The sequence below is a fragment of the Halichoerus grypus genome, chromosome 14, assembly GCF_964656455.1.
Source record: "Halichoerus grypus chromosome 14, mHalGry1.hap1.1, whole genome shotgun sequence".
In the NCBI taxonomy this organism is placed as follows: Eukaryota; Metazoa; Chordata; class Mammalia; order Carnivora; family Phocidae; genus Halichoerus; species Halichoerus grypus.
This window is the reverse complement of record NC_135725.1, coordinates 26,256,844-26,274,625: the sequence shown is the minus strand read 5'-3', so window position 1 is coordinate 26,274,625 and position 17,782 is coordinate 26,256,844. Positions and strand designations below refer to the sequence as shown.

At 42.3% G+C, this 17,782-nt stretch overlaps 2 protein-coding genes across 6 annotated transcripts in view; one reads left to right on the top strand and one right to left on the bottom strand.

Annotated features, from left to right (window-relative positions):
- Window positions 1–13,154, top strand: part of GOLM1 (golgi membrane protein 1) — a 52,959-nt gene extending 39,805 nt beyond the window's left edge. The window contains exons 6-10 of one of the 2 annotated variants that reach the window (XM_036097675.2): window positions 258–387; window positions 4,474–4,624; window positions 5,529–5,795; window positions 7,330–7,443; window positions 12,973–13,154. In XM_036097675.2, coding sequence (XP_035953568.1) covers window positions 258–387; window positions 4,474–4,624; window positions 5,529–5,795; window positions 7,330–7,443; window positions 12,973–13,046 — 736 coding nt within the window. In that variant the 3' untranslated portion in view covers window positions 13,047–13,154. Of the gene's footprint in view, window positions 1–257; window positions 388–4,473; window positions 4,634–5,528; window positions 5,796–7,329; window positions 7,444–12,972 lie in introns of both variants that reach the window. The other variant, XM_036097672.2, reaches the window with a different exon arrangement.
- Window positions 13,155–14,057: 903 nt separating this feature from the next.
- Window positions 14,058–17,782, bottom strand: part of NAA35 (N-alpha-acetyltransferase 35, NatC auxiliary subunit) — a 98,967-nt gene continuing 95,242 nt past the window's right edge. For all 4 annotated transcript variants that reach the window (XM_078061536.1, XM_036097671.2, XM_078061534.1 and 1 more), the window contains exon 23: window positions 14,058–16,901. In XM_078061536.1, coding sequence (XP_077917662.1) covers window positions 16,842–16,901 — 60 coding nt within the window. In that variant the 3' untranslated portion in view covers window positions 14,058–16,841. The remainder of the gene's footprint in view (window positions 16,902–17,782) is intronic.

Below are 17,782 nucleotides of genomic sequence, written 5' to 3'. Positions count from 1 at the left end.
TCCTAACCAGTGAAGTTCACCTGTTTTAGAACAGTGTGACAAATTTGTAGTAAGTTTCAGCAAACTCCAGTTTTCTTGCCATTTAGTAACTAAAACCCACATGCCTTATGTGCCCTCTTGATATCAAGAGCCAGAACCAGGAACAAGATGAGCTCTGTCTTACTGACATGGCGGACGCCACAGTCATGGCAGGAAATACTTGCTGTATAGACACATCCCTAAATATTTGTCTTTCCTTTTGCTTTCTTTCACCAAAGGAGCCAGTGCATCAGTCAGATGAAAGAGCTGAAGGAGCAGTGTGAGGAGCGAATAGAAGAAGTCACTAAAAAGGGAAATGAAGCTATTGCTTCCAGAGACCTGAGTGAAAAGAAGGACCAAAGCCAGCAGGTAATTCTGGGTTTTTTCCTGCCTCGGCTTGCAGAAGGCGTTCTGTTCCCTTGTCTGCTGTCTGATTTGCTCTTATCTCTGCTCTCCCTTGCGGGTTTGGCTCCGGAGCTGAGACACGCCGGCCAGTCCCAGGACGCCGCGACTCTGACAGGGCATGCTGGGCTCTGGCCTTGTCCTTGGGCTCAGAGCTTTACCAGGGTTTCTTCATTTAAAGTCCACAGCCACCGTGGGAGAGAGTTGCTATTGTTCTGTTTTGGAAGCCCTGAGCCCCATGGGGAGGGCTGGTCAGTGGCGGGGCTGATGAGCGCCCACGTAGGCCGGGTTCATGTTCGGCCCGTGAAGCCGCTGCTCGAAGCCTTCAGGAAATCTGTTGGTTGGTTTTAAATATAGCAGCTTTATTGAGAGATAATTCACAGACCATACAATTCACCCATATAATAGTTGTAATTTGTTGGTTTTTAGTATAGTCACAAAATTGTGCAGCCATCCTCACAGTCAATTTTAGAACACTTTCATTCCCCCAAATAAACCCCATAACCATTAGCTCTCCCCATTCAGTCCTAGAAAACCATTAATCTACTCTGTCTCTATTTTGCTTTATCTGGACATACTCATATCAGTAGAATCATATGCTGTGTGACTTCTTGTGTCTGTATCCTTTCACTTAGTGTAATGCTTTCAAGGTTCATCCACGTGTCTGCATGTATGAATACTTCATTCCTATTTATGGCTGGATAGTATTGTGTGGATAGGCCACATTTTGTTGATTCATTTGTCAGTTGATAGGTATTTGGGTTATTTCTAGTTTTAGGCTTATTATGAATAATGCTGCTATGAATATTCATGTAGACATTTTTTTTAAAACAAAGATTTTATTTGACAGAGAGAGACAGAGAGGGAACACAAGCAGGGGGAGTGGGAGAGGGAGAAGCAAGCTGTTCAGGGAGCCCGATGTGGGGCTCCATCCCAGGACCCTGGGATCATGACCTGAGCCGAAGGCAGGCGCTTAACTGACTGAACTACCCAGGTGCCACCTTTTTTTAAATTTTAATTTTTTAAAAAGATTTATTTATTTATCTTGGGGGGGTGGGGGGGCAGAGAGAGAGAGAGAATCTCAAGCAGACTCCCCACTGAGCACAGAGCCTGATGCGAGGCTGGATCTCACGACCATGAGATCATGACCTGAGCCAAAACCAAGAGTCAGATGCTTAACTGACTGAGCCACCCAGGAGCCCCTCCAACGTTGTTCTTTTTAAAGACTATTTTGGCTATTCTGTGCCAGTTGACTTTCCATATGAATTTTAGGGTCTGCTTATCAATTTCTTCAAAGCCAGGTGGGATATAATTTGAAATTATATAATCTGTTGATCAGTTTGGAAGTACTGCCATCTTAACATTAAGTCTACTGTTCTATGAATGTGGGATGTCCTTCCATTTATTTAAGTCCTTTAAAAATCTCTCAAACAATGTTTTGTAGTTTACAGAAGTCTTGTATTTTTTTTGTTCAATGTATTTGTATTTTTTATGCTATAAGTGGAATTGTTTTATTTTCATATTCATTGCTAGTGTGTAGAAATACAGTTCATTTTTTTATATTTATCTGCTATATAGCAACCTTGCTGAACTTTATTTTAATAGTATTTTTTGGTACGTGATTCCTTTGAATTTTCTATATATGGTGTAGGAGAGAGAGTTTTACATTTTCCTTCCCAATCTGGATACCTTTTGTTTCTTTTTATTGCCTAATTGCCCTGGCTAGAACCTCCATTCAGTGTTAAACAGAAGTGGAAGAACAGATGTTCTTGTTCTTGATCATGGAGGGAAAACATTCAGTTTTTACCATTAAGTTTGATGTTAGCTGTGTGTTTTCATAGATGGACTTTATCAAATTGAGGAAGTTCCCTTCTGTTCTTTTGTGGTTTTTTTTTTTTAAAGATTTATTTATTTTAGAGAGAGAGCACGTGTGAGAGGTGGGAGGGGCAGAGGGAGAGGGAGAGACAGAATCTCAAGCAGACTCCCCACTGAGCGCAGAGTCTGAGGTGGGGCGCCCATCTCATGACCCTGAGATCATGACTGGAGCCTGGAGCTGAAACCAAAAGTCAGACGCTTCATCGACTGAGCCACCCACCTTCCCTTCTGTTCTTAATTGTTGAGTGTCTTATATCAAGAGGTGTTGGATTTTGTCAAATTCTTTTTCTCCATCTGTTGAGATGATCATGTGTTTTTTGTCTTTTGTGCTATTGATATGGTATTACACTAACTGATTTTTAGATGTTTCACCTTGCATTCATGGGATTTATCCCACTTGGTCATGGTATATAATCCTTTTATATGTTGTTAGATTTGATTTGCTAGTATTTTGTTAAGGATTTTGGTGTCTATATTCGTTAGAGATATTGGCCTGTAGTTTTCTTGTAATGTTTTTGGTTTTGATATCCAGTAATATTGGGCTCATAGAATGAGTTGGCATATTCCTTTCTCTCATTTTTTTTTTTTTTTTGGAAGTTTGTGAAGATCTGGTATTGATTCTTTTTTTTTTTTTTTTTAATTTTTTTTTTTTTTTTAAGATTTTATTTATTTGCGAGAGAGACAATGAGAGACAGAGAACATGAGAGGGAGGAGGGTCAGAGGGAGAAGCAGACTCCCTGCTGAGCAGGGAGCCTGATGTGGGACTCGATCCCGGGACTCCAGGATCATGACCTGAGCCGAAGGCAGTCGCTTAACCAACTGAGCCACCCAGGCGCCCTGGTATTGATTCTTTAATAAATTCTTTAAATGCTTTGTGAAATTCACTAGTGAAGTCATCTGGGCTTGGGCTTTTCTTTGGGGGAGGTTTTTAAGTTACTAATTCAATCTCTTGTTATAAGTCTATTCACATTTTCTATTTTTAAAAAAAATTTATTTGAGACCGAGGGAGCTGGTGCAGGGGCAGAGGGAGAGAATCTTCAAGTACACTCCTGGCTGAGTGCGGAGGCCAACGTGGGGCTTGATCTCACGGCCCATGAGATCATGATCTGAGTCGAAACCAAGAGTCAGACACAACCGATTGAGCCACCCAGGCGCCTCTCACATTTTCTATTTCTTGAGGCCGTTTTGGTAGCTTGTATTGTTCTAGGAACTTGCCTAATGTCCTCTAAGTCATCACAGTTGACATACAGTTATGCATGGTGTTCCTTTTTAATATTCTTATTTGTGTAAGTTCAGTAGTGTTATCCCATCTTATTTTTTATTTTAGTAATTTTTCTCTTTTTCTTGGTTAATCTAGCTAAAGGTTTGTCAATTTTGTTCAAATTTTCAAAGAACTAACTTTGATTTCATTGATGTTCTCTATTGTTTTTCTATTCTGTATTTCATTAATTCCTGCTCCAACCTTTATTATGTCCTTCTTAGGTTCTGTTTGCTCTTCTTTTTCCAGTATCTGAAGGTGAAAGATTAGGTTACTGATACGAGATCTTTCTTTTTTCTTAATAAAGACCTGCAAATTTCCCCCTAAGCACTGCTTTAACAGCCTCCCATAAGTTTGGTATGTCATGTATTTGTTTTTTCTCAAGCTACTCTCTCATTTGCCTTGTGATTTCTTTGACCCATTGGTTTAATTTAGGAGTATGTTGTCTAATTTCCACGTTTGTGAATTTCTCAAATTTTATTGTCACTGATAATCTCATTCCATTGTGATTGACATCATACAAAGTATGTTCTCCAATTATTTCAAATTTGTTAAGGCTTGTTTCCTTGCCTAACATCTGTCCTGGGGAATGTTCCATGTGCACTTGAAGAATGTGTTTTGCTCTTGTTGGGTCAGTGTTCTATAGAAGTCAGCCTGGTCTGGTTTATCATTCAGGTCATCCTTGTCCTTGTTAATCAGACCGTTAGAAACCTACTTGTTAATCCATTACTGAAAGTACTTTCTGGGAGATCGTAACATCGGAGCTTTGGATTTATGCCAGATGGCATGGTACAATTGGGGTAGATCGTGGCATTTCTCAGGGTTTTGGTGTTTTGTCAGAAGGATGTCCATTGCATTGCTTGGGTTTGTTGTGAGGTGTAAAGTCATAGAGCCCTGGCTGTTGTGTGATCCTGTTTCAGCTCCGAGCCCCCAGTGAGCCTCAGCCCAGGCCACAGGAAGCGGACCTGCCCCAGGCAGAGGTGCCTCAAGTGAAAGGAAACGTGCCCAGCAATGGTGAGCCCCAGACACCAGTCCCCAGTTCTGAGGCGGCTTTGGATTTGAAGAGACAAGGTGAGAAAAGTAAGTGAAGCTTAGTGATTAAGCATTTAAGCTTTCTCTAAAATAACCATCGTGGCGGTTTGTGTCCAACATCTTTGCACATGGCCTCATGACAGAGTATCCTTGTGGGAGGCAATTGGTGAGCTGGGTTTGGGCTGCCGGAGGCAGGTGAAGTTCTCTCTGGGCACCTGGAATTGGGGCCCTAGGGCTTTCCTTGTCTTACTGTCATCCTTGTAAAGCGAGTGCCTTGTTCTTTGGCAGCTGTGTAAAGGTCCGGGCTGTGCCTTACTGAGGACATCACTGGGACTGTGTGATAGGGGAGATGGTTGAGACCTGGGCAGCTGTCCTGGGAACGGGGGCTGCTGTGTCTCTGGGGAGTGAGTCCTTGGTAGACTGGCAGGCCCTGCACCCAAGTACTTGTCCAGACACACAGGAGGGTCAGATCACTTCAGCTGATAGGTTGTCACTGAAATCAGGAGAACTTGTCCAGACTTTTTTCCTAAACCACTTCTCTCTTATGGTTCTGAAGATGAGCTGCAGGTATAGAGAAGCCTGCAGTCTTTGCAGTCACCAAATAAGTTACCCAGTTGCTCCCCATCCAGCCCTTGGGAAGACTCTGGGAATTGAGTGCTATGAGGGGTTTTGTTTTTATTTTTTTAAATTTTTTTTTCAAAAGATTTTATTTATCTGACAGAGAGAGAGAGCACAAGCAGGGGGAGTGGCAGGCAGAGGGAGAGGGAGAAGCAGACCCCACAGAGCAGGGGAAGCCCGATGCAGGACCGGATCCCAGGACCCCGGGATCATGACCTGAGCCGAAGGCAGTCGCTTAACCAACTGAGCCACCCAGGCGCCCCTGTTTTTGTTTTAATTAAACTAAATGCTAGTGAAGTCACAGCTAACTGTGTTCTCTGTACAGAGGAAATCAACGAGATTCAGGTCGCCAGTGAGGAGCTTCCAAGGGACAGCCTGGGGCTGCCCCGGGAGCCAGGCCAAGAGCAGGCTGTGGAGGAAGGCCGACCAGTGGGTGGAAGAGGCATTGGAGAAGCTGAAGCAGTTGGCCGAACGCCACAGGTGCCAGGAGTGATGCCGGCGAGCCAAGAAAATCAGGACACAGAGGACCTGGAGCGGGACCAGCTTGTCATCCCCGATGGGCAGGAGGAGGAGCAGGATGCTGATGAGGAAGGTGGGTGAGCTGCTCCAATGGGCTGTCTGCTGACTCCTTTCCACTGCTCTTCGTGTGATGCTGGAAGGGCCCCTGTGAAAGCCCGTTTGCGATTTGGTAGTTCTTCTGGTTTGTTGGGTCTCTGTTACCATGTAGGAGGAGGGAGGGAAGAGCAGTGCGCTCACCAGCAGTTGGATTTGTCAGAATTAATATTCACAGGGAGTCCGCAGCGTTTGGGGGGGCTTTCAGGTGGAAGGCCTTGAGGTGGGTGCTTAGCATCAAGTGAACGTAGCCCCCGCACTGGACCCTGTGCCCTGCCTGTGTGTCCGCATCTCCACCCGCACGTGGTGTCACCACCAGTGCCCAGTGAATGGGATTGGGTAGATGGGGTTTCATGCATATTTGAGCATGGCAGCCAAGTGACCTGTGAATCCTATCTGGTTTGGTGGACTTTTTTTTTTAAGATACATAAAAGTGTGGGGAAACTGAGATCAACACAATATTCTGGGATGTATTTGGGTCCCTAAAAGCTGTGGAAGATGTCACTCCCAGCCGAGCCAGGAACACTTGTGAAGGGAAGATACCTGTGCTCTGGGACGAACCACTAACAAGAGTGGGGGAATGTGCCTATTTGTGGAAATCACCGTTTCCAGATCTCGTTTGCACTTGAGTTTCTCCTTCTGAAGACTGTGCTCTCACAAGGTTTCGGTTAAAGAATTAAAAAGAAGAGGAAACTCTGGTGGCCAATCCAGTGGCACTCAGGTTTCAGACTGGCCACAGAGGGTAGTATCTGAGGATTGGCTTGAGGTCCTGCAGGATACACGTCATCCTGGTGCAGCTGTCAAATAAAGCGGCAGGGCCCAAAGGTGTGGGCTTTGCCTCCACTTCAGGCAGTGAGTGCAGGGGGATGTAACTAGAGCCAACTCTCCCAGACCCGCGTTTTAAAAAAAGATTTTGTTTACCTACCTATATGTGTATAAAAGACATTCACAGGAAAGCCTATGAATATGTCTCTTGAACGCCTTTTGTCCTGATCTTTTCTGGTGGTGGTTCTCTGCAGGGCTGAATGTGGTGATGCATGATCTAATTCTGTAGGGATGGTGGAAGATCCTTTGGCACCCAGTAGCCTCTCCATTTGCTTCTGTCAGAGCCACAAGCCATTCTGAGGAGGTGCCGTCATTAACTAGAAACCTGTTGTTTCCAGCAACAGCAGCGCCTTCCTTTAACCTCGAGTTGATGGTCTTTTAAAAAAAAAAAAAAACCACCACCCAGGATTTGGGGTTAATTAGCTCATTTCCCTAGCTCCAGCCCAGAATACAGCCCTGTGTCGAGGGCCACGGTTTCTATGGACTCCGTTGAAGCGGGGGTGCCAGGGAAGTGGAGAACTCGCACCAGCTGTTTGTACCGGCAGCAGGCACACAAGTGTCCACCGTTCTCTGAGAGGTCGCAAGACGACCTGATTGTTGGGAAAAACCCCAGTTCCTGGGCTCTGGGCCCCTGCGGCCTCGAGAGAGTCATGTGGGTTGTGTTCTCTGTGCCTGTGCTCATTTTACAGGGAGACACCAGCAAAAGCTAGGAGGAGAGGAGGACTACAACATGGATGAAAATGAGGCAGAATCGGAAACAGATAAGCAGGCAGCCCTCGCAGGGAACGACAGAAACCTGAACGGTAAGAGGTGTGCCGAGGCGGTGGGCCTGCCTTGAATTTCACATTGTGGTCCTTCGTTCACTTTCGCAGTGACTAAACACTGAATCCCAGCACTAATGTTGTAAGTAATCCATCCAATCCAGAAGCCTTTGAACATGGGGCCGTGGAGGGAGGGGAGGGTTGAGAAGTCCAAGGTGAAGACCTTTCAGAAGGTCTGTGTGTTTAGGGGGCTCCAGCCCTCAGGTGTTGGCTGGAGGATTTGTCTTCGTGACATCTAGGGATTTCCCAACAGATGGCTAGGTCACCACTTGATCACTCTGTTATCAGCAATCAAGAAGCCCTAACATCTGCACGGTACTTCTAGGCAGCTTTTTATAGTAGCACTTTGTATCAGTTTGAATTTTAAAGGGTCTGGGCCAGTGGGATGTATCAGATTCTGGATTTTCCATTGGCTTGTGATTGGATTCAGGTTGGATGATATTTGCAGCTGCAGTGTGCTCTTCTTGCTTCCCACCAGGAGGCAGGCCTGGGCAGGTTGACGGCCTGGTTAAGGCACTGCCATTTTCCCTTTGTAACTGAGAAGTCATGTGGAAGGGGATGCTTTGAAATGGTGTGGCTTTAGCGTCCATTGAAAACCCTTGTCTGATGGTGACTTTTCTAATGCTGTCACCCTGCCACATATCCTCTTGTAGTATCATGTGGTTTCATGGTTCTCTTTAAGAATTTTTTTTTTTTTGAGCGAGCGAGCGAGAGAGAGAGAGAGAGAGAGAGATCACAAAGGGGGTGGGGCAGAGGGAGAGGGAGAAGCAGGCTCCCCGCCGAGCAGGAAGCCCGACGTGGGGCTCGATCCCAGGACCCCGGGACCATGACCCGAGCTGAAGGCAGACCCTCAACCAACTGAGCTACCCAGGCGCCCCCCATGGTTCCCTTTTTTAAAATTCATTTTTCTATCAGATTCTTTTTTTTTTTTTTTAAAGATTTTATTTATTTATTTGAGAGAGAGAGAATGAGAGAGAGCATGAGAGGGAGGAGGGTCAGAGGGAGAAGCAGACTCCCTGCCGAGCAGGGAGCCTGATGCGGGACTCGATCCAGGGACTCCAGGATCATGACCTGAGCCGAAGGCAGTTGCTTAACCAACTGAGCCACCCAGGCGCCCGCATTTTTCTATCAGATTCTTAATGTTTCCTTTCCTAGTTGTTAAGAGCTCTTTATATGCTAGGGAGATTGCCCTTTATCTGTGGTATAAGTTGTAAATACTTCTTCCCAGTTTGTGTTTTGGTTTTATGTATGGTGTTTTTTGCCATGTGAATGTTTCAAAACTTTTATGTCTTTTCTTTTCTTGCCTCTGGGTATTGAATCATAGCAAGTTTTCCCATCTAGTGTTGGAAGGAATTCATCTGTGTGTTTAAGTATGCTTTCACATTTTTCTTTTAGTTCTATTAAAAAGTAAAACACAAATTCAGAAAACCACACAAAGCAAATGTCTTTAGAAGGTAAATACCATGTAACTGTGTCCCCACTCACCTCAAGGACTAGAACCTGACCAGCCCTCCAGAGGCCAGTCTCTCCCCATAATAGCACCCTATCCTGACCTTTCTAATAGGCATTTTCTTGCATTTCTTTATGGGCTTATCACTCAAGTGGGCATCCCTGGACACCAGTTTAGTTTTGCCCGTTTTCTTAAAATTGATAGCTCTTTAAATGTCTCTTAGTCTACAGGTTCCCCCTCCATTCCTTTCCTCCATTTGCCCTGGAGTTTTCCACAGTCCGTATAGTGCTGATTGTACATTCATAGTGCCGTTTAGTATGTTCTTTTTTCCTTTCTATTTCCCAAATATTGGCAGCTGATATCCAGAGGCTTGGTTCAGGTTTGGGCTCAAGCCCTTGGTAAAGTGGGAGGCAGTGGTGTGTTCTTTCATCAGGAGGCAAGGAACACCTTTCTTTTTGTGATATAAGTAGCAGTTGTTCAGTACCTTCATTAATTCATTCATGGTATTCTAATTCAGCTTTTTCTATTCCATTGGTTAACTAGGATATTTTTATAAATAGGCAAGTCAGTGGTTTTAGTTCTATAACATAGGCCGGATAAAAATGCTTGATTCTTTTTATTTACCCATTTTCAAAATAATTACTTCCCTGTCATCCTCTGAGGGTGATACTTAAAATGCAAACTCAGTGGACTTAAACCTATTTGATGGGTTTCGTTCAATTGTATTTATTACCCTTTTTGAAGTTCAGGTTGTCCCATCTTTTCTGGCCAGTGGGACCTTCCCCACTTTAATCTGAACCTTCAGGTCCTTTGTCTCTTGTTCCTGTCCTGCTCAGCCACGGCTCTCCTCCACACTCAGCTGTTCTCCTCCCCCCTACCCCCGTGGGGCTCTACCTGGGAAGGAGCCCCAGAAAGGAGTCCTGGCAAATGAGTTTCAGAAGTTCATGGGGCTCAGCCTCCCCTGGCCCCTCAGTCCTTACCATAGCAAAGTACTTTGTGGCCACCTGCTGCGGGAGTAGCAGAAAGTCTCCTGCTTTCCAGTTGCAGTTTGTCCATTGGCCCAGGTACTTTCGGGTGTAAATCTTTCGGTTGTTTGGGGTTATCCTGTTCTGTTCTCAGGTCTATCAGGTGCTCCATTGCTCCTGTTTTCTTCCTAGACAGTGTTAGCGTACAGGCACTGGCCATTGTCTTTGTCTCTGCTTGTATTTTGGGGTCTGCAGGATTCCTTGCCATCTACTCTTGTAAATGTCTGATTTGAGTTTTTCAGTGTAGTTACTTTATGTAGGGACCCTGAAATTCAAAAACTATGCCACTGTTATCACCATTTTCCCAGGATCATCATCATGTTTTTATATTTTACATTTAGATCTCTAATTTCAAATGTATTCAGGTATTGTGGCGCAAGGTTGGGTCCAATTTTCTTGTTCCTAAGGGCTGTCCAATTGGCCAAACACCAGCTCAAAGCCACTGATTTGAGGTGCCACCTTTACCAAATAGATTTCTGTATGTACTCAGGTCTACTTTTCAGACTTTCTGTTCCATTGATTTCCCTGCTGACTCACACTATACCACACTGTTCTAACAGCTCCGTCCCCCGTTCCCCCCCCTTTTTTTTATCTGACAAGGCTACTTCTGGGAGATTACGGCCAAGATATCTTTGAATAATGCTTCTTCCCATTTTGATTCCTTCTTAAACTCAGATCAGAAATGTTAGATCTTACCATTCTATTCATGTCTCTTACCCTTTTTTTTCATATTACCCATTTCTGCCTCCCTGATCTACATTCAGAATGACTTCCTCAGACAGCTTCGAGTTCACCAATTTTTCCTTCAGCTATGCCTTATCTGTTCTTTAATTCATGCTTTTTAAATTTTTTCATTTCTAAACTTTCTTATTCTTTGCTCATGTTTACAAACATCTTTTATTTCTTTAAATGTATCAGACTTTTATCTTCCAGTTGCAGTATCTGAAAACCTTGTATTTCTTTTATCAGACTGTCCTTAGGATACCTTCTTTCCTTGTGTTTTGTGCAGGAAGCCTCTGGGGCCTGAGTTAGAGCAGTACTGCACTAGGGGTTGTTTGCCTCTATCAGTCTCAAGGGCACTACAAAATCACCACCTCTTTAATAACGTAAATTCTCTTCAGATATTTTTTGGATCACACAGGGAATGTGAGTTCTAACTGTATCCTTGCACGGTCGTCTCATATAGTTAAGAAGTCCTCCTCCCTGGTCTAACCACTAGGCTTTCTTGCTGTCCCATCTTCACTGCAGACTTCCTCTCCATTACCTTTAATCCAAGGACACAAGCCTTTGGGAGTTTCAGCTCTATCTAGGAGTCCCCTTCTGGACTTACCATCCAGAGTGGAGCCCTCGTCTTTAGTTTTTGTCCCTCTGCATCTTTGGAAGCTGTAAAGGGAGAAGCCCGGTGTCTTCAGGCTTCAGAAGTCCTCAGGGCAGAGCTAGCTTTGATGTTTATTACCTTCAGGAGTTGGAACTTTTCACTCCACGTTTGGCCTCACAGATTCCTTCTTCTATTGCCATTATAGACAGTGCATTTTACGGTCTTTAAAATTTTTAACTTTTCAATTTGAAAACAGATTTTAATTTAAAATAGAATTTCCATATACCTTTCACCCAGGTTCCCCAAATATTAACATCTTATATAACCATAGTACAGTTATTGAAATGACATTAATATTGATACAATGCTATTATTCAAATTTAGTGAACTGTCCAACTTAATATCCCTTTTCTGGTCCAAGATATAATAATCCAGGATTATATACTACATTTATTGTCACACCTCCCTAGGGTCCTTTAACCCAAAACCATCTGTTTTTATCTTATGATGTTGATAGTTTTTGAAGTGTTCTGGCCAGTTATTTGGTAGAAAGTCTCTCAGCTTGGGTTTGATTCAACAGTGCGTTCTTTAAAATATCTTTTCATATTTCATTTAGCATGTCAGTTATTAGAGTTGGCAGAGTTGTTTGAGGTTTTCTAGAAATAGGAGTTCTAACTTGATTTTTAAATTTTCTTAGACTATACTTAAAACATGAACATATTATCAAGTCAGAATTTTAAACAAAGTTTCTTTTTCTGTTCCTGTCATCGAGTCCACTCATTTGTGTACCTCAGTCCTTGACTATTTGCTGGTGTGGTTACTGTCTTAACATCCCTTTTACTGTCCTTTCAAATCAGTCTAGTGTCCTATATGTTTGGCTTTGCAGTAGAGCCCTGGGATCTTTCATCCCCTACACACAGGTGTCCCATGAATTTGACCTTGTACAAGGCTTCAAACAAAGGACACAGGCAAAGAAAAATGTTCTCTAAGCTTTAACAGTTCCAAGAATTGTCATCACCATCATTTTAAGATTCTATCATTAAAATAGTTTAAGACCCTCCCTGCTTGCTCCAGGGAAATTAGAAGAAAAAGGCATTAGTTCCAACTTTATTAGAGAACTTTAAAAGACAATATTAAGGCAGTCATTTAATTCATTTAATAAAATCATTAACCATTTAATGTGTCGTAGTTGTAAATCAGCATGGTGGTTTTAGGTTTTGTGAGGTTTTTGTATGTCCTTTGTGTGTTGAAGGAGAGTAAGGATGATGGGCGCCACATACAGACTTCAGCTCTGTAAAGGAGAAGCTTTGTAGTAGTAAGAACTGACTGAAGATGCAGGTAGCTCTTAGGGCATTGTGTTTCCTGTTGGGAGGGATACCAGCAGGGATGCATGGAGCACGGAAGGGTTGTGGTTGTATCACAAATCTTATATTTTATATTGTCTACTTTAGAGGACATGGGGCATTATTTCAGTATTTTAAATAGGAAGTTTTTAGATGTTTTAGCTTTATTTCATGGCACCATGTTGGCCATACATGTAGTCTCTTCACTGTCTTGTCCTTGATTAGGAATGCAATCCCCCATTATGTTGCTTGAGGGAGATATTGTCCTCTTGATGAGGCAGTCTCTCGATAGTTAGGTCAAATAGAACCTGCCTGGCTGGTTTCCCCTAAATGTTTTAATGTTAGATTATGGTTTTTATTTTTTTTCTTTTTTAGTTCTTAATGCTGGAAATCAGAAAGGAGACGTAAATTTACTTGATCAGCGTGAAAAGAGGAATCACACACTCTGAATCAACTGGAATCATATACTTCATGTCAGGATTGAACAGAGATCACTACAAAATATTTATGAGGGGTTGAATACTGTGAAATGTACTAAAATATACATCTAAAGATGATTATTGTGGAGTTTTAATATGTACTTTATGTAGGAAAATGATTGTGTTGTAGATGGTTTTCTCGAAGTATTTATACTAAGGTGTCAGAATTTGTCAGCTAATAGGTATGAGAAGATCAGCACCAAAAACAGAACCCAAGTTCTCCAAGTATGGTGACAGTGGCACTTAAAAATTCTGGAATGTAACTTTGTTTAAAAAAAGTCAAAGCCTGTAGAAGAGTCTGTCTTCTGACACCAAGAGACCCACCGCACCTGAGAATTCTTCTCTGGTCCCTCTGGTGTCCCGCTTCACATGCTGTGCTGAGTGGCCGGTACCAGCCCGTTATTTGTTCTCACAGGTCAGTGCCGAACGATTCCTGGCTTATACTCTCATGCGCTCACTTCTGGTTCCGACAGTCAGTGGCCTGGAGTACAAAACTGTTAACACAAACATCACTAGCGACAGTTTTAAACAAGTCTACATACAAAGACATTTTATGTGAGAATTTTTTTAAAAACTTATATAACCTTTGTCATTAATGTACAAAAATGCTTCTAAGTGACTTGTAATTTGAATATTTGTGATCTATTTTTACTTTGCTTAGTATGTGTGGGCAAAGTAAATCTTCTGTATTAAGTCCCTATTACCAAGAGCCATGAGTGGATTAGACTTTTGACACAACAGGGGCCAAACCAGAGCTGACCCTGGGGCCTGTAGCAGAGCGCGGGGGGGGGGGGGGGGGGGGCCAGCACTGCACTGCGGGGGGCACGTTTGCTGTGGACTGCCCACTGCACCATTACAGGAAAAGGAGAGGAAGTTGATGTTAAGACTATATACAGTGTGACACGGGGAAAGTTTAGAAAGGCAAGAGAAATGTAACAGTTGTTTTTGCCATAGTCTATACGTTTGGCTTGTGGTAAATGACTATCAAAAGTGATTTAAAAGTCAATGTTAATTTGAAAAGGACTAATCATAATTCACATTGAGTTGCTTCTCCGTATTTCCAGTAAATAGGCTCTTTCCACTTACGAATGACTGGCAGAGTCACACTAATGACTCTCAGGTCTTAAGAGTAAGTGGGTAGTGATACTTATTAAATACAAGTCAGAGGATTTGAGGTGCAGGAGCCTCAGATCACCTGGTATAACCCCTCAACTTCAGACAGGAACCCCGGGGGTCCAGAGAAGTTAAAGAACTACGCAGGCCAGACAGCTGGTGAGCTGGATGCCTGGCCCCTCACCTGGTCTGGACTCATGGTGCCCCTGGCTGGCACTGAAGGCAGGACCTGGTTTGCATTCAGGTTAAGATCTCCAATGTGAATGTTACTCATGTAGATACCTTTTTACTTAATTACGAAGATTAAACTTTTCTACCCGGAAAAGGCAACTAAAGAAGAGTGTTAAAAATAGCTTTGCAAGGTTTTATCTAAGCCCTTGTCCAACTTCTCTTTGTGTCTTAGCCTTAGGATAATCTCTCTTGCCTTTTCAATAAAACGTCTATTCATTCCATGTTTAATCAGTGTGCATAGAGTTCTAAGAAACAAGACTGTTAGTTCAGCTGCTTTGTTTTCCTTTACTGCCCTATTGGATTCCTGAAGAATCAGCTTGCAAATTATAGATTAAGAATGGTGGTTTGCCTTAAACCTTTTGTGGACTGAGATGGGATGTCAATATAAATAAAAAAATAACCACGCTGTTTCCATCTTCATGTACAGAGGCACCAAAGGCCGTTTGTTCAGGTGGTGTGTACTGTGAGTAATCTCTCCAGTCAGTCATGATTTCTTACCACCGGCTTACCTTGACATCACATAGGCAACCTATTCCGAGGCAACAATTTATAGAGGTGTCATGGCTGGTTTTTTTTTTTTTAAAAAAGCAAAACAAAAATCTGTGTAATACGTAAGTAGATGGCAAACCCCCCACTTTGGTCTTCTGGTTTCATCCAAAATTAATCAGCTATTCCAATTTTTAATAGGTGTGAACTATTTAATTTACACCTTCCTTTGTATTCTCAAATGGTATGTAGACAGGAATGTGATGACTCATCTTTTCTTCTCCAGATGGGACTGTAGATTCCCTGCGCAATACTCAGACTTCTTGAGTAATGAAAGCACTGCACATACTTAATGTACTTTTGTGTGATGCAATTTGACAAACCAATACCTGTTAAGTCAGTGTGCGGTCATTAAATAACTAGATCGGTAACTGGCATGATTGTTTTAATTGATAGAAGTTGGTCAGCTATTCTTAGCAGAACCTAGAGTGTGACAAGTGTGAATTCAGGAGCCTTTAAGGTCCAAGGGCTCGGTCTACTCCCACTAAGAGATTACTATAAATAATTATAGAACACTCAACTTCTAATCCTTGTCTCTGAATTTTACGAAAAATACAAAAGGATTCCATGAATTGTAGGGGTTTTTTTCCCCACATTGTTAGCTTAGACTTTGAAAATGTTCATTAGTGTCAAAGTTGGGGAAATAGTTTGTGTATTTAAATGTTTGTGTATGAAGCCACCGTCCCTTAAAAACTGGCTTATAAAATTGGGATAATTTATAGATTGAAGGATTACTCAAAGTTGGTATCATCACATGCACTTTTGAAAAAGCTCAAGTAAAATGCTTCCATCCTTGTTGGTGTGCCTGTGAAACACATCTCTGGGAAAGTTAAAGGACTTGAAATATTTTAAATTTATGCATAAACTTCACATAATGAGTTTTATAAACCAAGGCCCTAGCCAGTTGAAACAAATGCTTGTTTTCCTATCTTTACTGCTTAGAATAAAATGATACCATCTAATGTAGAATAAAAATCCACGGCAGCATGAGCGAGGAAGAGGAATGGGCAGCAAAGGAAGGGTAGGGCCTCTGGCGCTGGGCACTTACAAGGTACAGGTGGATTTAAGTCTGTTTTCGAAGGCAGCAGATACTGGAAAGATCCCCACTTGAAAATGCTGCATGGGTTAAACTGAATATTTAGTAGTGAACAAAAAGTATGCCACACTGAAACTTAACCCTAAAAATTAACAATCTACACATTCCTACCTCTTGAATAATGTCACTAGCAAACATTTTGCATGTTTTAAAGGTGCCAAAAGGAACAGTTAAAGGATGATTTTAAAAAAAAAACTCTATATTCTTATAGGTATATAATTTAAGACATCATGACACACAAAATCACAATCCCCATGTAATTTAGTCTCCCTAGATAGAGGTTCCCCCCACCCTGCATATTCCCTTTTAAATGTATTTTACGAAAACCCCATTCAAGTGTTTGATCAATCGTTTTGAAACTTTTGAATCTGTTTGAACTATTCAAGTAAAACACCTTCAGTCCTTAACATGCATCAACAAAGTGCTGTGGTTTTTCATTTCCAGTAGTGCATTTTTTGTCAAGAAATTTATTAACTTTACAAACACTATTTTCACTCATTCATAAAAAAATGATTTATGATTAAATCTGTAATAAAACCATATAACATTCATCACTGCATTCAGTAAGCCCAGTTTCATCCATGGAACATAACAAACCACTTTAAAACAGCAGTTTTCATTCACATCGTATAAGGCTGTCAAATTAAAAGTATTTCTTATAATAGGCTGTTATCCAAGAAATCCATTTCACTTCATGTTATGTGCTGAGACTGACGGATGGATCCCCTTAGAATCTGAAAGTAGATTCTGCCCCTTGATGTCCCCCCTTTCAGTGTCTCTCAAACAAGTTTCACAACAGGAAAGTATTTGTGAGCAGAGAAATCAAATTCAGGAGGAACCTGTAAAGAAAGGCAGAAAATAAACAAATGTATCTACAAATATTCAGACAGTACAGTATTTTAGTTTCTCCCAATTTTAGAGGTAAGGCAGCACGAGAGAGGAAAAAAACCTGGTTTAATGACAAAGAAGATAGGAACTAACCTGGAGGGAAAACAATGAGCTTATCTCTGGGTTTATGAAAGAGAACAGTTAACAAAGGCAAATGGACTTAAATCACAGGGAAGGGTGGTGGGTCAGCACACTTTTTAGTTCCTGGGTCATGGACAGTACTAAGCAACGAAACCGTGTCTCGTACAGCACAGCAGAAGATGAGGAAGGCAGACAGCAGGCTGCGATGGGAGTCGACAGACGGAGGCACAGGTAGTGTGCCAATGCTCAGCAGGCACATGTTGACAGAACATCAGCAAGGGAAGCTGACAGAATTTACCATCTCTCGAGCCATTAAACAGACTTCATTACTGAAGCATTCACTTTTCTAAAGGCAGATGACTTTTTAAATCTCTCTCCCATAATAAATTTGTTTTCACACATTTTCTGTTTTACTCTTTTACTCATTCACAGTAATTTAGACAAAGGAGGGAGGGGAATGGAAGGGCAGACTTTAGAAATTTTAAGTCAATAAAATCTCTAAGTTTCAAAGCAAAATGGCAAGCTCTAGTTATTTTCTGCCACTGAACCTATTTTTTATTTTCGTTTTTTTTAAAGATTTTATTTGACAGAGAGAGGTAGAGCGAGAAAGAAAGGGCACAAGCAGCAGGAGCGGCAGGGGGAGAGAGAGAGGGAGAAGCAGGCTTCCCGCCGAGCAGGGAGCCTGATGCAGGGCTCAATCCCAGGATCATGACCTGAGCTGAAGGCAGCCGCTTAACTGACTGAGCCACCC